Source organism: Lobosporangium transversale, assembly GCF_002105155.1.
Source record: "Lobosporangium transversale strain NRRL 3116 chromosome Unknown BCR41scaffold_50, whole genome shotgun sequence".
Classification (NCBI taxonomy): Eukaryota; Fungi; Mortierellomycota; class Mortierellomycetes; order Mortierellales; family Mortierellaceae; genus Lobosporangium; species Lobosporangium transversale.
In genome coordinates this window covers 183,920-207,138 of record NW_019029028.1, presented here as the reverse complement: position 1 = coordinate 207,138, position 23,219 = coordinate 183,920, and the positions used below count along the sequence as shown (strand labels likewise).

Below are 23,219 nucleotides of genomic sequence, written 5' to 3'. Positions count from 1 at the left end.
TCTTAAAACCAAAGAAAAAAAATAAAAAATAAAATAAATAGGTAACATTGATACACAGACACGTTGACACCTGTTGCAAAACTATCCAATAAAGTTCTCGGTAAGTTGGCCTTGAGAATGGTTCGCGCATCTACTTTATGCTGCCAAGGCTTAATACAAAACATGTAGCGGTAGTTAAGTCCTGTAATAATTGGTGTCCCAAGAAAGAAAGTTTTTTTTTTTTTTTTTTTTTTTTTTGCAATAATACCGGCCTGTTTGATCCTAGCATGCTGAGTAAAGATTAAGCTGCATCTATAACAAAAATAGAAAAGAAGTATGAGCTATAGCTGTGCATGACTTTAACAGATATTTCGGCGGACAAATAAATGAATGTCAACCTTCAGAGATCATGTGAAACTGCGTTTTTAATCAAAAGTAGAGAAAAGTTGATCGTCTCAAAGTTCTATACTTTGGCAGGAACATAGCGCTATGAATCCACCCAATGCTTTAATGGCTTCTTTGCATCATTGAATCCTTCATACAGCTCTTAATTATCTCTCTCATCAAATTCCCATCCTGTTGTATTATTATTGTCCTGCCCATCATACTATCTCCCTCTTCTTTCTTTTTAATGCTTTTCCTCTGCAGCTCTACTAATTGTCTTTATCGACTTCTCTCCATGCCAGTACCCTTACTTATATTAAGGACAATAAGGGTCCATTTCTTGCCCAACGGCGTTTACCAATTTTGCCTTCATAATCATCCCATCGTTCTTATAACTGACAAGTAAGGCCTTCTTAATGCTCAGCAAAATAATATTTTATTTATGAATGCCTAGTTTATATTTCAAGCAAGAATTGTGTCCCTGTTGATCCCTCGTTGCCATTACCGTGCTGCGGAATAGTGCAGCTTTGGGACACATAACACTTATGCCACGATCATAACATCAAGACGGTTGAGTTTAGCATACGTGTCCGCGGGCATCCTGAACTTGATAGAGCCAGCAAACATCATTAAGGATCGTGCCCTCCTCTTTAGCATCTCCATATTCTAAATATATGACACCAGGAGATATATAAATTCAGTTATCGTATCCTTGAAAACAAATGGGACATCGTCGTTGATATTAATCATAAGAGAGGAAAAAGTCATGTAGAGAAATACTTACACCCCGTCGACCGGCTTCATCATAAGGCGAGTTTTTGAGTGCCTGGTAAAGCCTATTCAAGCTCTCCATTGTTTTCAGCAACACATCGGGAAAATTCCGTGCGACGCATTCATCCAGACCTTGGAATTGGTCTGCTTTCTTGGCAATAACAGACATGTCTGCTTCAAGCGGAATGAGATCCAGTTCGATGATGACTGAAACTGCAGCTTCATACTTGCCCCTGTCATATAATTCTGTGAACTCAACCAGTCTAAGTAAGATGCTGCATGTTTCCAAGTTTTTAGGGACGATCTGTTGATTCACCTTGGGATCGCTCACGTATTCATTAATCATCCGTCTAATCGCAGGAATATTGACGCCAGACTCGCTAGTTCCTTGCAAACCAGGATTGGAGATGGCCTCAGCCAGTTGCCTGTTCAACAGTTCTACGACTTGGTTATAGGCTTCAGCAATACTATAAAGTTGAATGGCATCTTCGATACGGCCCTCTTTGGATTTACTCTTAGCCGCTTCAATGGTAATATCCTTGACAAATTGACTACTATTCTGAATTTTGATCAATGGAAGATATTTTTCGATGACGCCTGGTGTCTTGATGCCATGTCTAGTGTTGCCCAGAAGTGTTGAGTAGTCCTTGGCCTGTAAAACCAGTTCTTGAATGTAACTATGGCAGAGTGAAATATGTTCTTGATTGATAGCGGGTGTCAAGTCTGTATTAAGACAGATCAAGTACAGATATGTGAGAGCTTCAGTAGGGTAGTGCTCGGCGATGATGCGTGCCTGATAATGAATCAACTGAGTAAAATTGAAATGGGCAACTTCTTGGCCATGTGCATCGGTTGTGATTGAGAATGGGTTGGGATCAGATACTCGATGAACTGAAGGGATACGAAGTAAACCGTAGTACGTCAATGCAATTGAGATGTGGACTGTCTCTAGAGTATACGCTCTAAATGAAGAAAGGTAATGAATGGCCTAAGAAATAGGTAAGGGAGGCCAGCTATTAGTGAACGAGGGTAGGATATACGTGATGGTGAATTTATAGAGCGACTGTAGTTTGAAAACTTACCCGCTCAAACTGCTGAGAGTAAATGAGGACTTGAAAATATTGCAGAGGGTTGTTTCCATTAGGGTTGAATTGCTTAGCGCCATATTTAAGAATAAGAGCCTGGAAATCAGCAAGTTCATATTTATCCTGTGGCATGGTATCATTTTTTGATTCACGGATCATGGAAAGCTATATAATTGTGTAGACATATATACAAGAAACTCAGTTGTCTTCTATAATAACCAGTGAGCGAGAAAATCAAGCTGTCTGTCTTACCTGTAGCCAGATAAAATCTTCAAGTGCCCCAACAACAGGAGTTGTGCGCTTATTCAACTCACAGCGACCAATGATCTTGTAGAGGGTGAGTTTGTATGGATCGACAGTATCTGAGCTGTAGCGAATTCTTTGGTTAAAGTCAGAGAGTAACCTTTCCTGCATAGGAGCAGGCAACGTGCGATCTTCGCTTTCCAAATATGCTGCAAGATATGTAACAAACTGACGATCAGCAGGAGTAAAGCTTCCTTCGTTTTCGTTTGCAAATTTGAGTGCCTCATGACCATGACCCGTCCTGAGAAGGTAATAAATTTGCGCCCACATAGCCTGTCCATTTGCAATCTAAGAAAAAAAATAAAAATAAAATAAAAAATGGAGGGGGGCATAAGTGTTCATGTCAGCATCTGCTGTTGAGTGATTAAGATGTTCATCAAAAGCTCATATTAACTTATTCCAGATAAGATACCTCAAGATTGGGCTGAGACCATGATCCATATCGGAGATACTTCAGCTGTACAAATGCGCGAACAGTGTTCAGGAGCGATGGAACGCCACCAAGGTTGGCTTCTGCTGGGTTTGATGCCACTGATGCCTCAATGTGGTTCATGAATTGCTTTTCCAAAAATGTCTTTGATCCCTTGATCAAACGCTCACGCAACAATGCTGCCGCTGGGCTTTTTCTGGGCGACATGAGATAGGCATCAGCGTATGCCCGCTCCTTCAACGTCTTGCTTTGGAATCGTCCGTTAAACAATTCTTGTTCTCCTAAAACCGATACCAACAATTGCCAAGTCTCCTGAATCTTGGGATTGGGCTAAGGCAACAGAACAGGCGGTAATATATTTCAGTTGTATATAAATACCCACCGTTTGCTCTGTGGTTACTTTCATGACCAAAAATAGACTTACTTGATCCTTATGAGCTGCCTGAGATGCCTCAACAAAGCTGGCTGCCAAAGGAAACGCAGTTCCTTGAAGACGCGCCTCGCAGAAATCATAAACGACTTTGTAATAAGGCTTCAGTTTACTGAAGACGATATCTGGTGAGGTTGGGTTTTTGTTAAATCCCGGTAAATATGCCGAACTCTGTGACAGACCCAAGCTAGATGATCCACGGAAGCCAGTGGATTGGCCCAGATCCTTGTCAGATCCGGAGCCTTGGCCCTGGTGACCAAGCTCCTCAAAGATCCTCTTCTTCGTACGCTCCCAATCATAGTTCAAGGATGTCTCAAAATTCGAGTCAAAGTCCATGACTGTTTCGCGTCTACTCTCGTCAATTGTGTTGATGATAATTTGCTCATGTTGATGGCGCAAGAAAGCCTCTGTGTCTGTATCATGAATTGGTTGATATGGCTCAAATGTTGCAAGGTTGATCGAATTCAATGTGGCATTGATGGCGTTGGCGTCGATGCCTCCCTTGGCTAGGAAAAAATGTCTATCAATTGATCAATGAGCCAGAAACACCTAGTTATTAAAGGTGGAGTTCACATGAAAATGAAAGCCTGTCGAACTAAAAAATAGCAAAGACGACCTGGCCTCCACGACACAGATATATTTCCATGTATTTAAGCTTGACTCACTTACGCCTTGTTGTCCGTGATCTCAGTTGGTTTTGATGCCTTCGCAGCAAGCTTACGAGATTGGTTTTCAATCTGATCAATGCCACGTTCAATGTGTGGCAACTGTAGTCCACCAATGTGGCTAGTAAGCTGCTTGGATTGTTCCGCAAGCTGAGCGAGGATGGAGAAAGACATAGTGTAGTTCCAGTGATGTTCCTGTACGCGATTCCTTGCTTTGGACAAAAAATAAAAAACGCTGATCAAGAAGGACTGTGCCCTCGTACCTCCTCTCACCCTTAAGTATCCGTGAATGACGCATATGAAGACGGCCTTTATCGTATAGACTTTGGCTACAATTTGATGCCTCCTTTCTCAACTTTCCCGTGAGTCTTTTCCAGCAAACGTGGTATCAATCTATTGTCCTGTGAAACCGAGATGCGCATGTTAAAGATTAATGTTTATTGCCCAGTGCTTCCCGGAGAACATGATCAATAAACGCGTTGGCCAGGAGATGATGCATATTTTCGGGAAAGGAGCTTCTGTTGAATCCTGCGCATCACTAGGCGGATAGATGACAAATAAGTATTTGAAGATGGCATGCAGCTTATGCTTAAAACTTCTGTCATAAAACGAGATGTGCCCATTGTGTGGAGGAACCCAGCTATACTAATGCCTCCATACCTGTATTAAGTTCCATAAAGCCCAAGGCACACATTAAATGGCATTCATCATGATCAGAAAGAGCGTTGAGTGCTCTTCGGTACGATATTTCTAGCGCTCTAATTAGATTTTATCACTACGAAACATAATAAAACAGACCATTGAAGCTGTAAATAACGGGAAAGATCCTAATGCTTGGTAAAAAAAAAAAAAAAAAGCCTTTTGACCCCTGTCGTGCTGTGATGCTGTGGGAGAAAGCACTCTTTTTTCTCCGCACCGCCACTATTATGAAGGATCCTTTTTTCTTTTCACACTTGTTTGTTCACACCAATATAAACTTGCATGTAAATTCATTTCTTGCATCCACATTACTTTCAATCACCCCGAATAATTTCACCATCTTAATTTTTCATTTCTAGTGTTATCATCAAACAACCACCATATAGTAAAAGTGTTATCAGTAAGCAACAACGGTTACGACTGTTCATCTTCAGTTATGTCGTTATCCTCACGGTCATCCTCTGTCTCACACTATAAAGAGACACCTGGCTCTCCTACGCCAAGTTTGCCAGACGAGGGTTATGATGAGCAACGGATAGAAATACCCAAATGGATTCAACAATGGACAGATGAACAAAAAGCAGGTAAAAACTAGAGGAGACAGCCATAGCCACAGATTTATTCTTCAATCTTGGTATAGCAACTTCTTATTGGGGTGATTCTTCATGTAACTAATTCGAACTTATCTCTTCTTTCTCTCGTGCTCAAGAGTTGGCGATCCAGCTGCTGAAGTCGGTATCGCCCTCTGTTTTCACAAGAACTTATACTCGACTGACACCCATGAACGAGTACAGAGATTTTTTAGTGCTTTTACCTTATGAACTTACAGGTAAGGGGGTCTTTGAGGTCAACATCCGAAGGACCCATGCTCTGTATTGTTTACCTTAACACAAATCTCCTGTCTATCTTTCTAACCTCTATTACTATTATTTTATTTTTTTACTTCGCAGTTCATTTACTGTCTTTTCTGGATGAGAGATCTTTGGCCATTGTCGCACAGGTCTCCAAATCATGGAACAAATTTGCGTCAGACAACACTGTCTGGAAGACATTTTACTTTCGGCGCGGATGGCATGTGAACCAAGACATGATCGACTGGTACCTCCGCTGGGGTGAGTTGGAGGCACAGTGGGCTTTGGGACCAAAAGGCATGTATCCCAGGATTCACTTTGGACCTGAGAGCATCAAGGAAAAACGCAAGATGATGGATCACAACATTCAGGCTACTATGTATCAAAATGATGAAGGACTTGAACTCGTGCAAAGAAATGCAGTATCTAGTATGGCGTATGAACAAAATGAAAACCAAGACGGATATAGCTCAATATCGCCGCGACAATCTGAAAGTCTTCATAATTACCGCTCGCAGGCACTTAATGACCCCTATGGTGCCAGCTCGCCAATAGCAGTCCATCCTTTATCATCTGGCTCACGCAAGTCATCGACTTCAGAAGCCTCTTCATTTTTCGATTTAAGCAACCCTTTACTTCGATCCCGTCGTCAGTCATCGATACGAACACCTCCAGTGCCTCCATCAGTATCAATGCAAGCACCTCCAGCGCCCCCATCAATACCAACGCGTACACCAGCACCTCCGCCACTACGATCACCGGTACCCTCGGTAGGTCAACGTCATGGTCGATTCTCCTTGTCTAGTGCAACTTTTATGCCATCAATTCAACGTCCCCGTTTACCAATGCATGCTCTCGGGACCAACCTTATGACGCCCCCTGCTATGCTGAAAAAAATTTCTCATCGCAGTGATCCCCCAGCCCCTCTCAGAATGTCTACCTCTCAACGTGTTGGATTGTCCTCAGGATCCTCATCCGTACATCAACCTCGATCCGAAAACCCCTTGGATCAGAATCTATCAGAGTCCTTGTCCCCATCTCCAACTATACCTACCTCTTCTAGCCCGACTAACATGTCTAATGGACCTAATTCGCCCCTGGCGGCAAAGACGCTTTGGAATGCTATTAGGCATGGAGTGATGGGGGTCTCCGGATCAGCAGCGTGGTCCTCAATAAGTTCCCATAGGAATGTAGAGAGTGAGCATGACTCGACTGGCGATCAACCCAATCCTCAACAACAACAACAACAACAACAACAACAACAACAACATCACCATCATCATCACAGTCATTCTATCACATCACCTTCTTTCCCAGCATGGCTGATGCACCTTCCCTCCCCACTTACCAATGCATCCTCGCGGCAGCACCGACACTCAGTACCTGCACCATCGTCATCCATCTCAACAGCTCTTCCTAGTCCAGCGATTATTTCAAATGCAGCAGGAGCCACAACATTGTTCCCACTTGCATCCATACCCAAGCGGATTGACTTCCATTCACTTACCGCGCCACTTCCTTCAGAAGTTCTAAGTCCCGATGCTCTTCATATCCATCGCCATCCTATTACAAAGAAGCCTATGATCAACTGGAAATTTTTGTGTCAGCAACGCAGAATATTGGAACAAAACTGGAAACAAGGCGTTCATTTTGCAAAGGAACTTCCAGGTCATACAGAGGGTATTTATTGTATTCAGTTTGATGAGACCAAGGTCGTTAGCGGCAGCCGAGATAACACTATCAAGATTTGGGATCTAGCGACAGGTGTCTGTTTAAGGACTTATGTAGGTCATAGTGCTAGTGTCCTCTGCCTCCAGTATGATGAGGACCGGATTGTAAGCGGAAGCAGCGACACGAATATTATTGTTTGGGATTTGGAAACTGGCAGGCCAATACAACAATTAGTGGGGCATTCAGACAGCGTACTCAGTTTGAGATTTGAGAAGGACATTGTGGTCAGTTGTAGTAAGGATCGAACGGTGAAGATCTGGAGAATTAGCACTGGGGAACTGATTAGGACGCTGATAGGACATCGTGCCGCTGTTAATGCAGTTCAACTTTCACCTGAATCATCGTCTTCACCTTTTGCTGCGAGTCCTCGGGTAGTTGTCTCTGCCAGTGGAGACAAGACCATCAAAATTTGGTCATTTGAGACTGGTGAATGTCTACGAACGTTAGAGGGACATTCGCGAGGCATTGCCTGTATCCAGTATGAAGACAACATGATTGTCAGTGGTAGCTCAGACAAGACAATCAAGATTTGGGATGTTGCGCGTGGTGAATGCATCAAAACATTGTCTGGACACGACAACCTTGTCAGGACTTTACAGTTCACAAATAGACGTATCATTAGTGGAGGTTATGACGAGACCATCAAGATTTGGGACCAAAAGACAGGTGAGCTGCTTGCAGACATGACAGGACGACATTCTCATCGGGTCTTTAAGTTACAGTTCAATGACTCAAAGATCGTCAGTTGTTCACAGGATCAAAAGGTAAAAAACGGTTGGCCTTGACTTCCGTCTCCTTCCACATTGGTAAATATTATCATCGCAGGTATTTCTAAATTAACCCGATTGATATCAATATCATATTATTTCTTAGATTATCATCTGGGACTTTGCTGTTGGGGTGGACATGACTTTTCTGACATAGTTGGTCACCGATCAATTATGGCAGTGACCATTGGTTACAACCGGACTTTGCACTCTATCGTGAGGAGATTTAGAAAACGACACACGCCCGTAATTTTTTATTATTATCATTACTATTATTATTATTATTATCATTATTATTATTATTATTATTACTTTCACTTCATTAACAGTGTTTATTGCTATCTCGTCCTGATACCTGTAATATAAAGCACCATGTTTATCGTTTTTCATCTTAATTTCCATTGTTGCATTCACTGTACACCCATCACTATTTAAAATCATGAAGTAATTAAAAATATTTTATTTCAAACCTTTTTATGATAATTGAACATGTTTGACACCGTCAGTGATTGTGCTAATTTCTGGATCTTCAGATTGTTGTTGCTGTGTCTGCTGTGTTTGACACGAACCATTACATCCGACCTTGGTAAACATCATCTCCTCGCTGTGTTCTGGAGCCTGTAGCTGAACCTTGGGAGTATTTGCTGCTATTCTCCTTGTTTTTGCTTCATCGTCAGATAAATTGCTATTTTCCGAATCTGAATCCGAATCTGTCGATGGTAATTCTGGCCAACTCTCACGAGGTCCAGCCCAGCCACATTCCTCACAAAGCTTTGTCACAGCGGGATCGTGAGGTTGCTTAGGACATTCTTTAATCTTTTTCAAATAGCGAAGTGGAAGATCATAGTCTATTATTCATCAAAATAAAACAATAAAAAATAATAATAATAATAAAAAAGAATTGTAAATCCCAATTCCAAACTGAGCCTGAGTACGAGTACAATAAAGAGAAAGATAAGTAATAAAACGAACTTACGAATGCCATCACAAAATGGAGGACGTGTAGTATAACGACAATCACAGATACTGTACATAGTTTGAGCATTCGGTCCGTCAGGCACACGCCATCTAAGGGGCTTGAATGTCGTACCTTTATGTGATTTCCCATCACACCTAAATAGTTGTTGGTTCAAAGATTTGAAGAATGGATAAGTTTTTTAATAACTATGCAATGAAAGTAGAAAAAGAGAAAAAAAAAAAAAAAAGCTTAATTACCATGGGCCTTTTTTTGTTAAACCACAAGTACACCATTCCTTGATAGAGCCTGGCTTGAGGTTACGGATAGTACAAGGGTTATACTGCTCTAGGACCAGAGGGTAAATGTAGAGAGATGGATTAACGATTAAGACGCGGGAGAGGAAGTATGATGAAAATGATGTCAACAATATTAGTGGAGTAAAATTATGAGTTCTCCTGAACTCATCAAGATTTGAATAATTACGTTTGTGACTTTGGGTTTGCGTGCAAGGTGGCCGAGATCTTCAATATCCATGCTTGAGTGATGTGAATGTAAGTATGTGAGTGAGGGGCAATGAATGAAAATGTGTGTATGAAAGTCGGGGAAGAAATAGTTGGGACGATGGAATGAAGAAGAAAGAAAAAACAATATCAGATTGTGGAGATCACTTTTTAAATGACTTCAAAAAAAAAAAAAAAAAAAAAAATTGCCAGGGCCCATTTGTCCACTTGAGGTGCTTATTTGGAGGCATTTCTAAAAAAAAAAAAAAAATCTCTGTTCAAGGCAAAAAGGCAGAACAGCTTTACTGTCATTTTTTGTGAATCATCTATTATTTTTTTCCCACAAAGCATATTCCATATTCAATCTCGATGCTTCAAAGAATCGATGGTTTACATGTAACGCTTAAAGATACTTCATACATGATCTCTTCAGAAAGACTTCGCCCAATTGAAAACTAGAGTGTGAAGATTTTCTACAGTTGGCAGCCCATTAATAGAGTTCTCCCATAAATGTTGCTCGCACGTGCCTGCTCTATACATGTAACAACAATTAAGATCCACCAACGTACTCATTCTATTTTACTTACGCTTACACCTAACCTACTCAGCAGCATCAGCAACAGTGCAACCATGATCCCGCTACCAGTGATTCAGCGAGGACTCCAGACTCTTGACAGATCCATGTTCAGAACAACTGTGAATGTGATTGCACTTCGCATTCCTGCCAGCATGACTAACGATTGCAAGAAAACTCTTGGAACGTATGTTCTTTTAAATATGTCATTGGATCGAATCAATAGGATATCTAGGGCAAAAAAAAAAAAAAAAAAAAAAAAAAGAGCGTAACTGCTTCAACCTAAGGGACAAGGAATATAGGAAATCAGACTAAACCTCAAAAGCATTTATATACTATTTCGATCTAATTGCTAGTGACCTGCTGTTGGAACCCAAGATCAGGAACGTGATTGATAGTGATGATGGAGAAAAATCAAAAAGACTTGTCCTGTTGAATCTGAGTATTAAGGATGAAGGCAAGGAGCCATTCCCTTGATATGATCTTTAATTGTCTGCAGCCAAGTATTTCATTCATAGATCTGACTTTTTTTTTTATTCGTTTCCAAAAAAAATCTGATAGATCTTAAAGGCGCCTCGGAAAAAACAAAGACGTTTATTAAGGAAAAGAATATTGAACTTACGAAGACTCATATTACAGTCGGATATGAACACTGGACCGCAGGTACATACAGCTTCAGGATAAAAAAAAAACGATATCAGGCAACTCTTCAAATACTACAGACATTTAACTCGAAATGTCCGATTTTTTATCAGATGAGATCCTTCGCGCCGTATTACCAGAAGAACTTGTCGATGAGGCGCCCTCGTCATTCACAACCGTCGGACATATCGCACATATGAATCTCAAGGACGAATATCTTCCTTATAAGCACATGATAGGACAAATTATCATGGATAAGAACCCAAATTTGAGAACAGTGGTCAACAAGACTGACTCGATTGACACTACATTCAGGTTCTTCAAAATGGAGCTCCTTGCAGGAGAAGATGATATGATCGCTGAAGTGGTATGCGCCAGAACGATATCTACAAGACATTGCAATAGATTTCAGTCTCTTTTTTTTGATATCAATAGGATCTTTTTTTTTTTTTTTTTTTTTTTTACTTTTTATTTTTATAGAGAGAAAGCGGCTGTAGATTCAAACTCGACTTTTCTCAAGTATACTGGAATTCACGTTTACATACGGAGCATGAACGTTTGGTCAAGATGTTCAGTGCAACGGACGCTGTGTGTGATGTTATGGCAGGAGTCGGTCCCTTTGCTATGCCTGCAGCCAAGAAGGGTTGCATGGTCTATGCCAACGATCTTAACCCATCCTCATACGCAAGCATGCTGGAGAACAAGGTTTTGAACAAGGTATCTCTAATTCTGAAATACTGCACGATTTTTTCTTTTTTTCTTTTCAGTCCATGTGAAACAAAGGAAATGGGCCGATTGATATAAACTCTTTTTTTTTTTTTTTTTTTTTTTCCTGCTTTGCCTTTGTTTTAGATTGAAGGAAATTTGAATATCTATAACATGGATGGTCGAGATTTCATCCGTCAGGCAGTCAAGGACTTGGAGGCATCTGGATACCAACGACCTCCTGATTCTACTGTCGTAGTCAAAGGGAAAAAGACCACTGCCAAGCCCAAGGGTGCTGCCATAACACCTGATTCTACATCAGGAACACCATCAACACCAACTACTTCTATATCAACACCCATATCTACATCTGTCACTGGGAAACGCTCGTTCAAAACATTTGATCATTTTGTTATGAACCTTCCAGCTTCTGCCATCGAGTTCTTGGATGCGTTTCGTGGGCTTTTTAAAGGTCGTGAAAGCGAGATCCTAGAGCCTAAAAAGCAGCTTCCTATGATTCATTGCCACTGTTTCTCCAAGAGTGAAAAGCCTGAGGAAGATGTTCGGGAGCGTGTTGAGGCTGCCATGGGTGGTCGGTTAGAATTGGACTCTGTTAAACTGCACTGGGTCCGTAAGGTAGCACCTAATAAGGACATGTATTGCATCTCGTTTCGCTTACCTGCTGAGATTGCATTTGCAAGGTAGGGTAACGTGTTACTATTATTATTTCTATTATTATTGTTTTTTTTTTTTCCTTCTGTTGTTGTCCTAAATACAAAATAATAAAAATTTTATGTGGTTCTATCTTGTTCATCCGACCGAATGATTCCTTCATCCTCTGTCCAAATAGTGATGTGAAGCGAAAACTCGAGACTAAATCAGACTCCAACAACAGCAGCAATGAGAGTAATATCACTGCTGATTCTTCTACATCAGAATCAGAATCTGTTGAGAAGCGTCCCAAAACTGAATGAAGCACAGTAGACTAGTTATTATAAATGAATCCAACTATATATCTAGAATGGAATAAGAAACATGGGTCCCATATGGGTCTCTTTAACTTGTAAACATTCATTGCATAGAAAACTGCGATAAGAATTCAGTAAACACGTTTTTAACTTTCTCGATTTCCTGGTATCAAAAGATAAAGTGAGAGCAAATTTTCTTATCCTTACGCTTTATTCATATGCATAAACTTGAGAAAACAATGAAAGTATAGATGGAGATTGTAAAGTAACTGTCATAATGATAGTGATAGATTCGTTCACACTTTCTTGCCAAAAGGTTACTTGAATAGAACAACGACAAAAAAACAATACCAAAAGGATAAAGATAAGAATGGGAATAAAGATAAGGACAAATGAAATTATGTTTAAACAGAAAGAGCAGAATTATTATCCTGTTCATGGAGGGATATATGTGTAGGGAAATGGAAAACGATCAATGTGTCTAGTACCATTAAAGCTTGGGCTTGAAATCCTTAGGCTTCTTGACATACCAGCTCATTTCGACACCCCTGCGTTCAAAACCGCACTTTTCGTAAAAGGGTACGTTCTTCTCAGAGCAGTCAAGAATGACCTTGTAGCAACCAACTCGTTCTCCAATTGCCATGAGAGTCTGAATGATCCTGAGACCAAGCTTTTTCCCTTGTTGATCTGCAGAGACTGCGATATCCTCAATATGACCCACCATACCGAGCTCATGGATAAATTTGCGCTCTACAAACACTGTGCCTGCGGCGACAATCTTGCCACGTCCAGGCGTGACCAAGTAAGGCGTTGATGAAGTGGCCGATGTTGCTGATGTGGCGGGGACATTCATGTCCTCGATCACGATGGTATAGTATTGATCATTTCGCTCCTGTAAGTATTGGAAACGGTTCTGGAAGGCTTCGTCCGAGATGTTTCCCACGGTTGTAAGGACCTCGAGTGTCTTGAGGAATGAAGTGTTAGATCGGACTTGATTATCAGTTTTGGCCAAAGGACGGACGACATAACCTGGAGGTAGAACATCCTGCAGCTCAGCTGGGATAAGAGCAGGATCGAACAAGAGGTTATCGGATTTCTTGAAGGGACTCTTGTTAGCAGACTGTGTAGGAGACATTTTGATAAGTTTTCTTTTTTTTTCCCTGTGTTTCCTGTGTATGGAGTTGGGTATTGTCCCGTTATAGTTGTTCCTGAGATTTGGTATGAGTTTCCTTTGCCAATGAACTTGTAAGGTGAGGAAGAATGAAAGATGAAGATGAAGAAGAGAATGAGATGAGGAAGAGAGAAAAAAGGAGAGAGGAAAAAAAAAAAAAAAAAAAAAAGAGAAAGAGAAAGACTAAACTACAAGAAAGGGGGCGGGAGGGAAGGAAGTGTCGCATAGCTTAGAGAAAATGCTGGGGTTGATTGGCAACTGGTTTTTATGTCTCTGGTATAATATTAATACAAATATACATGTATTTTCAATTGGGCATTTATTTTTAACTTGAGTCCTCTATCTCTTCTGCGGCTGTTGAATGGCTCGAATCGTGCCCACGGAGCAAAGAACAAACATGGGCTCCGCATTTATACAACGCAAGGACTGTGTTATATTAATCTTACTTTGCCTTTCTCACATTGTCTTTGCTACCTGCTCTATATTGAGGATAAATGTGTAAAAAGTATTCTTGCAGGGCAATCAAAAATAAAAAGACTTTGAAAATTGCATTTAAACTAGCACAGTGGCATTGACAGGAAATTATCCAGCGTGGAGCGACGATGGTTTGGCTTGAAAACTAACTGTTGCACGCACAGCATAAGAGTTTGATATTTCACTCTACGTTCGAAGTAAAATACCGTCAACGCTGGCGCCCGATATCGAATAAATGTCAGAAACATTATTTCAAAAGCGACTGAGTAAAAACAAATGCTTGCTCCAGCTTGGCCTGCTAAAGAATAAAATCTTGGTTAACGAAATGGGTTCAAAGTAGTTATTTGGCCAGCACAAAGAGACGACAAGGAGGGATTCTTCAGTCTATGGTGATTAATGGTAATTACTAATCACCTCTCTACCTCTTTTCCTATCCCTTTCTGTTGTTTCTGCCTTGTTGACGATCGAAATCCTTGTCCTAACATTATACTTGACAATGTAAAAAAAAAAAAAAAAAAAAAAAAGTTGCACTTTATAGCTTTTCTCGGATCTTAATTTGAATGCAAACGCTGATCAAGGACCAAGACAACAATGAACAAGACGCGCGAGATATAAAGAGTCTACCACTTTCAATAGCATTAAAACGAACGCAAGTGCAAGCTATAATCCTACTGTGCTAAATGAACTTGATCTACGGTACAAATAATAGTTGGTTTCACATACACGCATTATCGGAACCTAAATAATACTGACTATAGCCATAACCGCACTATCAACTGTAGCAAGAAGCATCACCACGAACGACATCACTATCAGCAGCAGCAGCATCATTATCATCTCTATCATAGCTCATCATCAACCTCCTTTATGTCCTCGAAGACCCTTGTACTAAAACCCAACTCCGATACTATCGTGGACATGGGTTCTCCACATAGTAACTATTGAAATAACTCACAATGCTCTTCCAATAGAAATAGAGGCAACAGATATCGTTTTAAAACCAATGCTGAAGCCGCCTCGTGAGGCGCAGACACCCCGACAACCACAATAGCAACGACCGAGCCGCAAATCCAGTTAGTGTACATGAACGCACCAATTTTCTTTGTGTGATAGAGACAAAATTAGCTTTGTCATCAATACTAGTAGTAGGCTTACCAATTTCAGCAATCACGCAACTTCAGTGTCGGATAGCGTTCCTGGGACTGGGATTGAAGTTAGAATATCTACAATGAAACGGAAACCTTCATTAAGTTCCGTATGCCACCATACCTACATTGATTACAGAATTTGACATGCCTAAAATGCACATTGTATGAATTTTCACCCATGAAATAAACTCAAATTACATACGAAGCTATCGCAATGTCCAAAAGTAAAATGAGATAGGTGCGTCGATTTATATAGCTCACGAACTTTGGGACCTTCAAATCAACATTCATCCTCCATTCATACTCGAGGGCACAGGCAGGGGCAGGAACAGGAACGACCTATCGTTAATGAGTCTGGTAATCATCCAAAATTATGGAATGACTACACATAAAATAGTGGCCGACCTGTTGTAGATAAACTCGTTATATCCTTGTTCCAGAGACCATTCAGCTCTCGACCAACGAGACCAGCTTTCAGCCATACCTGAATGAATTTCAATTTCAACACTAAGAGGAAGGCCCCGTCTCAAATGATAACATGAACGAATACTTCGAAATACAAGTTTTGGTAAAAACAGCTTTATAACTAGAAAATAGACGCTACTATATGTGTAAAATAAGTTGTGTGAAAGACTGGACTATGGATACGGGGTATGATACTATGGGTATTTTAATGATCGTTGTCTCCATGCTCTGCTTTACGCGAGCACTAATTTGGAGGCTTGAAGCTGCTTGGGTGCCTGATCCAATCGTTCATTTTCAGCTTTCAGGACGTCGTTTTGTTTCTATTAAGATAAAAACAATAATAATAAGATAAAAAGCAATTACGAATTAGTTTTTGACAGAGCTTCTAAAATGTGTTTCTGTGTAGGATGTGTGCGTATTTTACCTTCAATCGCGCTAACTCCTCTATGGCCTGTTGAACAGCCTGGGCGACTCCAAAGGCATTCTGATTCAATCCAGCAACGACTTTGTTTTTAGCCTCAAGCGATTGTTGTAAGGCCAAGACACGTTCCGTATGTTCTTGTTCACGTTTCTTCATCTGTGTTTCCTGCTCGTCTTTCAGTGCCTGCAGCTTTTGGTGATGTGATGTAGTGAGGTCTGTAAGTTTGTTCTTGTGTGCATCGGCATGCTCTTGGTGGGCTTCGGTCATCCTAGTCAATTGAGTACGAGTTGCTTCTTCATAATGTTCTCGGCGTGAGTTAAAGCCTCTTTTAAGACCCTCCTCTGCGACAGAGTGTTCCTAGAATACATTATGTATATATATTTGAGAAGCCAGATTGTTAGTTACATACACGTATGCAAGAATGAATAAACACACATGTTTTAAAGTTTAAAGAGCGTACATTCTTTAGACGCGTCTCTGTAGCATCAGTAGTTGTATGAGCTCTGTCTCGTTCAGCTCTAACGTTATCAAGTTGATCACGTATGTCTTGGACCTGCTTCAACAAACTTCCATTCTTAGCCTTCCACGCAGCCTCTTTCTTTGCCAAGAATTCACTGAGCTTCAACTCGTGAGCTGATTTCTCAGCGTGAAGAATCGCAGCATGCCCAGCTTGTAGAGCCTATTTATCATGAAGCAAAATTGGTTAATCCTGTGAAACCTTTTATATGAACACAACTGGGAAAAGAACACATGAAGCAAAGTAATACCTCTGATGCATCCTTGTTATCGCCTTGAGAAGCAGTCATAGCTTCAATTGAGATTTGAATCGTACTCAACTCTGCCTGTACATCGGCCTTGATTTCACTCATTTCGCCCTCATGCTTACGTCTTGCTTCTTTGAGCCCTTCAATAGCCTCCTTAGCACGCCCTTCAGCTCTGGAAAGCTGGTCCTCTAACTTCTCAATAGCCAGATCATGCTCAACCTTTAACTGTTGCAGTTTTTTAGCCTGATCTTGTGCCAGGCGTTCACGATCAAGATCGAATTCCATTTCGACTCGATCAATTTCTTGCTGGACTTGCTCGTTTGCTTCGTTCTCCAGCTCGCGAACATGGTTCTCATGCTCTACAATAAGCTCTGCAATCCGGATTTCGTAGCTAGCCTCTAGATCTCTCATCGATTCGTCTTGAGTCTTCTGAGTCTCAGCGACGAAGGTTGAAAACTTGTTTTTATACGAGTCAAGCTCGCGTTGGACCTTCTCCTGTTGGTACGCAAATGTAATAAAAATCACGTAAAATGAAAGGGAATGTTAAGTGACCATGTTGTTGAGGGTTATATTCATCATCTGAATTTATAATAGATACCTTAACAGTGATCTCGCAAGTCGCCAACTCTGCTGCATGTTTCTCGTTGCGCCTTGCAATCTCATTGCTATGGTGCAACTTGAGTTCCTTAATTTGGGCTTCAGCTTTAGAACGAATACTCGCCAGGTCTGACTCATACTTTTCTTGCAATGTCTTGAGCTTGCTCTCAAGCGCAGCCAATTGCTCTGTATGCTTGGCTTCTAATCTAGAGATCTCACTCTGATGCTTATTTCGGAGTGAGCCTAGATAGTGCTGATGATCTTTTTGAAGCTTAGCCTTAAAATCCTCCATAGTACGTGCATGCCTCTGTTCCAACACCTCGACCATTCCAGACTCGGCACCCAAACGACTATCCAAGAGAGAAGCTTGCGAAGCCTTGATTTGCTCTAGATCTGAATCAAGCCTCTCTTTCACCTCAGCCTAAAAAAGAAATCAAAAAGTAGAATAATTAGCCATTTGATATTCATCTACCTTTATCCATCTTAATTCAAGCTATTCCTCACCTCATGCTCCTGAACTTGCTGCCTCTTTTCTTCTTCAAATTGAGCTTTGATCGCATCAATCTCATCCTGATGCTGCTTTAGAAGCTGCGATAGTTCCTTTCTGTTGGCGTTCTTAATGCTCTCAAGATCTTGGCGATATCTATCTTGAGCGTTTTTCCCTACATCGGGACTTACACGACTTGGCTTTTCTTGTCTGAACGCTTGCAACTCCAACTCTAGACTATGGAGCTTGTCATCGTGAATCCTATTGAGTTCCTCAATAGTGGTAGCATGCAATGCCTTCGCGTCTGCCAGCTTCTTACGAAGAGCAATCACATCATTGTATTTCTGAGTAGAATCAGCAAGTTTCTGCTGAAGAGCAACAACATCAGTTTCATATGCAGCTTTGCATTCAGTCTCAACCTTCTCCAGCTCCTTGACTCGTTTCTCGTGTTCTAAACGAAGCCGCTATTTGATGTTATTCAAAACAAAAAATACGATGGGAAGTAATGAAAAGAAAAACAAAGCCCCAAATCAGCGGATGTAGAATTGATAGCCATATGCAATCCCGCATAACATGACTTGCATAATTATTCCTTTCTCTACCTGAATACGCGCCCTGAGGGTTCTGATTTGATGCTTCTTTTTCGTCACCACCTTATCCTTTGCACTAATGGCAGGCATAACAACATCCTTGTCCTGCAGTAAAAGATGATGTTGAGTCGAAAATTAGCATGGTAGTCCTTTTTGCTTTTCATATATAACACAGTGAATAAATTGGTTTTCTTTTCTCCTTCTCTTGAAGTTATCTTACCTTGGAAATCAGTTTCGAAAGATCAATCTCAGGTACGAGCGTCTCGCCTCCATCGCTCGAGGCGGTTTCTGTCGCCGCATAATTGTCCGAGTATAACCCGCTCTCTAGCTGCTGACGGACAGCTGCAAGCTCAACTTCTTTCGCCTGTAGACGTGTCGAGGCTTCATCAAGCTATTCAAAGACATAGATCAATAAATATATAAACGATATTAATTATCTGAGCATCATCAGTCTATCTTTTTGAAATACTCAATTAATTAAACCAAAACAAAAAAAGTCAATGTATTCACTTGCCTTAACCTTGATATTAGCGATAGTCTTCTTCAACTCTAATGCTGTAGCAGACTTTGTAGCCAAGCCTGTAGATTTAACGGGTTGGGCACTTCCAGCAGGCGAAGGGGCTCCACGACCAGCTGAAACGCTTAACTTCTTAGTAGCCGTAGCTGCTGTCTTGAGGGTTCCTGGAGCGGACTCTTTTTTAAGAGTCGAAGCAGTTGATGATGTACGTGCTGGGGTACGAATGGTTGTAGGGGTCATATTAAGAGGCGCACGTCCCCCAGCAGGTGGTTTAGCTGCAGACCCTGCGGCCGTCGCAGGCATAGCCTTGATGGGTGTTGTCGTCTTTGCTGTAGCTGTTGCTGGAGTACGGCGCGATGCTGTAGAAGCTGAGCCTACACTCGGCTTTGCACCAGTGGAAGGTGATGATGCTGTCGGCCTCTTTGCGCCCGTAGTAGTTGATGTTAGAGCTGTTGGCTTTGTAGCTGGGGTTATTTTCGTTAGCGGCTTCGATGCTGTTGCAGGTGATTTGGAGGACCCTGGAGGTACTCTGGGAGCAGCAGGAGGGGACTTTGCTGAGGTGGCAGGTAATTTAGAAGCAGAAGTGGATGATTTTGATGAAGCTGAAGGCGGCTTGGGCGCAGCAGCAGATCGGGGAGCAGGAGTGGATGTGGTTGGTCGACTGGTGGGAGTGGCCGGCTTCTTTACCGTTTGGGCTGCCCCTGATTTAGTTGCAATCGTCTTTGAAGCAGCATTAGTAGCAGCAGTTTTAGCGGTAGGCTTCATGCTTGCAGCTGTAGTCGCAGTTTTTGACATCGAATTTAATGACCCCGGACTTTTTATAGCTGTCGTTTTAGATGCTAGAGATCCTTTAGTGGCTGTTGCTGCTGGTTTTGATGTTGCAGTTGGTGGTTTAGGTATGGTTGATTTTGCAGATGGTGTAGTTGGCTTTACAGCCGGTGTGGTTGGCTTTACAGTTGATGCAGTTGGCTTTACAGCTAATGCAGTTGGCTTCACAGCTGATGCAGTTGGCTTTACAGCTGATGTAGTTGGCTTTACAGCTGGCGTGGTTGATTTAGGAGGAGTAGGCAAACGCAAGCTGGTAGTCGTTTTTGCAGACGCACTCTGAGGTTTAGTGATAGCTTTGTCACCGGGTGCCTTAATCTTGCTGGGACCAATATTTGTAGAAACAGCAGGACTACGAGCAGCTAGGGCAGAAGCTGCCATGAGTTATGAATGGATCCTCGTTTTGCTTCGAAGGAAGAACGAATGGGAGATGAGAAGCAGAGAGGCGGTGGATGAACGGAGAGAAGAGGAATGACGAAAGAAAAAAGAGAAGAGAAATAAGAGCAATTAGACAACGCAGTCTCAAACACACATCCATTTGTCTGGACTTTTGTATCAGGAGAGAGCGTATCAACGGGAAGGCAAAAGAAGGCCAGGGACGGTAAAAAAAAGGGCTTTGTTGGGCAACATGTGTCTGCATGCTCTCATACTCTCTCAACACTCTCATATACACAAAGTGTGTAGGCCTACAGCAAGTAACTTGCTCATGGTTACATAAATCTCAACCTTTGGTTATTGCTTCTTCTGCAGATGCAGTTGATGCTGCCATGGCTGTAACCCTTACCCTTACTGCGAGGTCATTTTTTTAAGACTCGTTCAAGTCGTAGTCCAATCTTTACCCACGACTCTCTCTGTCTCATGTCATTTGTTGTCTCTAATATGCTCCAAGGCTTCTTGGTGCAGACATTCACACCACAACAAAGACGCGCAATATGCAGCGATTATTTTTACTTTTGTTTGCATGCATACAAACAACTTTTATTTTTACAAATTTCCGCGGTATTGACAGTCTTAATAAATATTAGAATAAAAAAAAAAAAATAGATGGGGGATCTGTGGCCTTCCTTCCCTGAGCTCATGTCTAGGCATCATATTTGGCATCTGCAACCTCAAAGACTGAAGCCATCATTGCTTTAGTCGATGCGCGCAGTTGCTCGAAGTCATAGCCTTCACGATGAACCAAATCGCCCGAATTATGATATTTGGGGTCTGCAATCGGTCCATTGCGCTCAAAAAACGCAGTCGCTGGGAATCCGTTCTCCCAGAATGACTAGGAAAAAAGGGCATATTTAGAAGACTGTGAGTTTTTTCATCTACAAGTATCAATGACAGTGCTATTCCGTGAGGTATTTTTTTTAAAGAAAAAAAGACTCACTCACCTGGTGGTCGGAGCAGCAGGCACCAGTTGTACCAACGATAGCATCGGGAACATAAAGCTGCGTTACGTTACGCAATAGCGCACTGACCTCTGGTGTGTGGTAGCGCGCAGGGAACGCAATCTGGATTGGCTCACCTGGTTTTCTGTATGCAAGCATATCCTATCGAAAACACGTTGGATTTGAATATAGAAGTAAACGCGCTGTCCAAATGATTTTTTTTTTTTTTTTTTATTTTTTTTTAACAAATCCAAATCTTGCTTTGAGAAACTTACGCCCTGGATCATCATTGTGATGGTAGTTCCATATTCCTTCATCTTCTTGGCCAAAGCAGCAGAACCAAAGAGCCCTTGCTCTTTAAACCATACCCCCGATAAACCAGAAATGTTACAAAGTTCAAGGAAGTATCAATTGATTGGAAAGAAATAAGAAGGACTCCTGGTTAGCACAACGCAATCATGGGAAGATAAAAAGAAAGCAGTAAAGTTGGGGGAGTGACAATGTAGCATACCTTCCCCTGAAAAGGCAGAAATGACAAAAGTGCGGCCAAACTTAACGTTGTTTGCCTTAATGATACGTGCAACTTGAAGCAACATGCTCGTTCCTGAGCCATCATCGTCTGCGCCAGGTGCACGAGGATTGAAGAGTGAGCCGCGACTGTCGTGGTGGGCTCCAATGATGACATGCTCGTCGGGATGCTCTGTACCCTTGAACTTGCTAAAAAAAAATAAAAAAAAAAAAAAAAAGTAATCAAGGACAAAAAAGGGTAGGTTGTTCAAATTAAACCGATGAAATTGTTAATCTAGTTTCCTTCCTTATTTAGCCCTATTTAGTCTGATAGGAAAAACAGGGAGATGATCAAGAAAAATCCTATCAAGAACTCGCCAACTAACCAGATAACATTAGGTCCAAAGCGCTCACGATAATGCATAAGCTCGACAGAGTCACAACCATAGCTTTCGAACTGCGACTGAAGCCATTCAGCGACCTCTAGACTCTGTTTTGAAGTCGAAGCACGAGTAATAAAGGGGCTACCAGAAGCCTCGCCAGACAACCATGTCACGTCCTTCTCTAGTGTCTTGATGTCAACTTGATCCACAAGAGCTTGAAGGGACTTTTTGTGTTTGAGTGTCTTGGACTTTTGAACAATAGGGTGGTCATCTGGAAGACCTGCCAAAGGTACAACAGGGCCCTGGGATCTGACGGGAAGGATTTCAGTGTTGCTAGGCAAGACGTCTACCAAATATGGGGTCTCGACTGGTGCACAGTTGGATCCTACCAAGATGCGGTAAGCCGGCTGTGTACTAGGCAAATCAATTGTAGTAAATCGACAGATCTTGCGGCGGCCACGAACTCCGGTGAAGGGCAATTGAACAGCATTATCATCAACGACACTACCATCTGATTCAGACTGTGGGTGCATAGCAAAGTCGGCAATGGCATCATTCACAGCTTTATTCCATTTCTTTACATCCTGGTCAACGTCACCTTCGAGCTCCTGGCGTTCAAGAACAATGAGGTGTGAGTACATGTTATCCGCTTGAAGCATACTGTTCTTAGCCTGGCATGACTCTGGGACTGAATAGATGAGCAAGTCCTCGTAGACGCCACGTAGCTCCTTCCCACAATTGGACTGGAACTCTTTGGTTTGAGCATCGACCAGTTCCCAGCGGGCGGCAGCAGCAGTAGACGCAGCAAGTAACAGAGCTGCAGACACGGTCAATAGTGTAGAGTGGACCATCTTAGTAATAAAAATATGAAAATAAAAGAAGGAGAAGGATAAGAAAGAATGAGAAAGTATGGATGGGGGATGAAATGAAGGATGAAATGAGAAAAAGACAAAAGAGAGGGAGATTCTTTTAATATCTTGGTATCTCTCTAATTGGGTCACGCGTCCTGTGTGATATAATCTTAGCATTAGTCCCCAACTCACATTCAACGC

The 23,219-nt window shown here is 41.7% G+C and overlaps 8 protein-coding genes across 8 annotated transcripts; 2 read left to right on the top strand and 6 right to left on the bottom strand.

The window, feature by feature from the left end:
- Positions 1–781: 781 nt before the first annotated feature.
- BCR41DRAFT_341385 (Nup93/Nic96-domain-containing protein) lies at positions 782–4,261 on the bottom strand. The gene is made up of 7 exons (XM_022022238.1): positions 4,052–4,261; positions 3,377–3,902; positions 2,935–3,282; positions 2,472–2,810; positions 2,217–2,384; positions 1,148–2,122; positions 782–1,029 (listed from the first exon to the last, which is right to left on the bottom strand). Exons 1-7 carry the CDS (start codon positions 4,219–4,221, stop codon positions 907–909), a joined length of 2,649 nt encoding a protein of 882 aa, XP_021877122.1. The 5' UTR covers positions 4,222–4,261; the 3' UTR covers positions 782–906.
- A 661-nt stretch (positions 4,262–4,922) lies between these two features.
- BCR41DRAFT_341381 (WD40-repeat-containing domain protein) lies at positions 4,923–8,533 on the top strand. Its single transcript, XM_022022237.1, has 4 exons — positions 4,923–5,330; positions 5,456–5,575; positions 5,697–8,092; positions 8,202–8,533. Exons 1-4 carry the CDS (start codon positions 5,183–5,185, stop codon positions 8,250–8,252), a joined length of 2,715 nt encoding a protein of 904 aa, XP_021877121.1. The 5' UTR covers positions 4,923–5,182; the 3' UTR covers positions 8,253–8,533.
- A 36-nt stretch (positions 8,534–8,569) lies between these two features.
- Positions 8,570–9,587, bottom strand: BCR41DRAFT_374441 (hypothetical protein; the record flags this gene model as incomplete). The annotated part of the gene is made up of 4 exons (XM_022026870.1): positions 8,570–8,943; positions 9,072–9,208; positions 9,311–9,513; positions 9,537–9,587. The coding sequence occupies 4 exons, from the start codon at positions 9,585–9,587 to the stop codon at positions 8,570–8,572; spliced, it is 765 nt and encodes a 254-aa protein (XP_021877120.1).
- A 307-nt stretch (positions 9,588–9,894) lies between these two features.
- Positions 9,895–12,586, top strand: BCR41DRAFT_327630 (Met-10+ like-protein-domain-containing protein). Its single transcript, XM_022021664.1, has 7 exons — positions 9,895–10,314; positions 10,484–10,584; positions 10,689–10,790; positions 10,883–11,136; positions 11,250–11,486; positions 11,622–12,175; positions 12,325–12,586. The coding sequence occupies exons 1-7, from the start codon at positions 10,064–10,066 to the stop codon at positions 12,446–12,448; spliced, it is 1,623 nt and encodes a 540-aa protein (XP_021877119.1). The 5' UTR covers positions 9,895–10,063; the 3' UTR covers positions 12,449–12,586.
- A 38-nt stretch (positions 12,587–12,624) lies between these two features.
- BCR41DRAFT_361765 (putative glucosamine 6-phosphate acetyltransferase) lies at positions 12,625–13,715 on the bottom strand. Its single transcript, XM_022025602.1, has one exon. It carries the CDS (start codon positions 13,575–13,577, stop codon positions 12,933–12,935), a length of 645 nt encoding a protein of 214 aa, XP_021877118.1. The 5' UTR covers positions 13,578–13,715; the 3' UTR covers positions 12,625–12,932.
- Positions 13,716–14,055: 340 nt separating this feature from the next.
- Positions 14,056–15,396, bottom strand: BCR41DRAFT_374438 (hypothetical protein; the record flags this gene model as incomplete). Its single annotated transcript, XM_022026869.1, has 5 exons — positions 14,056–14,224; positions 14,502–14,576; positions 14,760–14,778; positions 15,043–15,187; positions 15,361–15,396. The coding sequence occupies 5 exons, from the start codon at positions 15,394–15,396 to the stop codon at positions 14,056–14,058; spliced, it is 444 nt and encodes a 147-aa protein (XP_021877117.1).
- Positions 15,397–15,809: 413 nt separating this feature from the next.
- Positions 15,810–20,403, bottom strand: BCR41DRAFT_389571 (hypothetical protein). The gene is made up of 9 exons (XM_022028139.1): positions 19,074–20,403; positions 18,780–18,950; positions 18,572–18,664; positions 17,987–18,433; positions 17,484–17,903; positions 16,889–17,380; positions 16,582–16,800; positions 16,125–16,478; positions 15,810–16,020 (listed from the first exon to the last, which is right to left on the bottom strand). Exons 1-9 carry the CDS (start codon positions 20,280–20,282, stop codon positions 15,934–15,936), a joined length of 3,492 nt encoding a protein of 1,163 aa, XP_021877116.1. The 5' UTR covers positions 20,283–20,403; the 3' UTR covers positions 15,810–15,933.
- A 579-nt stretch (positions 20,404–20,982) lies between these two features.
- On the bottom strand, positions 20,983–22,700 carry BCR41DRAFT_312194 (hypothetical protein; the record flags this gene model as incomplete). Its single annotated transcript, XM_022021076.1, has 5 exons — positions 20,983–21,171; positions 21,281–21,439; positions 21,553–21,632; positions 21,789–21,994; positions 22,171–22,700. The coding sequence occupies 5 exons, from the start codon at positions 22,698–22,700 to the stop codon at positions 20,983–20,985; spliced, it is 1,164 nt and encodes a 387-aa protein (XP_021877115.1).
- Between the last annotated feature and the right edge of the window lie 519 nt (positions 22,701–23,219).

Bases quoted from the DNA above. Each gene is read 5' to 3' on its own strand.
- BCR41DRAFT_341385 (XM_022022238.1), bottom strand. From the start codon at position 4,221: ATGTCTTTCTCCATCCTCGCTCAGCTTGCGGAACAATCCAAGCAGCTT. The intron at 3,283-3,376 runs GTAAGTCTATTT...CTGTTGCCTTAG, and splicing joins AGGCAGCTCATAAGGATCAA to CCCAATCCCAAGATTCAGGA. The intron at 2,123-2,216 runs GTAAGTTTTCAA...CCTATTTCTTAG, and splicing joins ACTCTCAGCAGTTTGAGCGG to GCCATTCATTACCTTTCTTC.
- BCR41DRAFT_341381 (XM_022022237.1), top strand. From the start codon at position 5,183: ATGTCGTTATCCTCACGGTCATCCTCTGTCTCACACTATAAAGAGACA. The intron at 5,331-5,455 runs GTAAAAACTAGA...CTCGTGCTCAAG, and splicing joins GACAGATGAACAAAAAGCAG to AGTTGGCGATCCAGCTGCTG. The intron at 5,576-5,696 runs GTAAGGGGGTCT...TTTACTTCGCAG, and splicing joins TTTACCTTATGAACTTACAG to TTCATTTACTGTCTTTTCTG.
- BCR41DRAFT_327630 (XM_022021664.1), top strand. From the start codon at position 10,064: ATGTTGCTCGCACGTGCCTGCTCTATACATGTAACAACAATTAAGATC. The intron at 11,137-11,249 runs GTATGCGCCAGA...TTATTTTTATAG, and splicing joins ATGATATGATCGCTGAAGTG to AGAGAAAGCGGCTGTAGATT. The intron at 11,487-11,621 runs GTATCTCTAATT...CCTTTGTTTTAG, and splicing joins AGAACAAGGTTTTGAACAAG to ATTGAAGGAAATTTGAATAT.
- BCR41DRAFT_361765 (XM_022025602.1), bottom strand. From the start codon at position 13,577: ATGTCTCCTACACAGTCTGCTAACAAGAGTCCCTTCAAGAAATCCGAT.
- BCR41DRAFT_389571 (XM_022028139.1), bottom strand. From the start codon at position 20,282: ATGGCAGCTTCTGCCCTAGCTGCTCGTAGTCCTGCTGTTTCTACAAAT. The intron at 18,665-18,779 runs GTAAGATAACTT...CTTTTACTGCAG, and splicing joins TTTCGAAACTGATTTCCAAG to GACAAGGATGTTGTTATGCC. The intron at 18,434-18,571 runs GTAGAGAAAGGA...AACATCAAATAG, and splicing joins CCCTCAGGGCGCGTATTCAG to CGGCTTCGTTTAGAACACGA.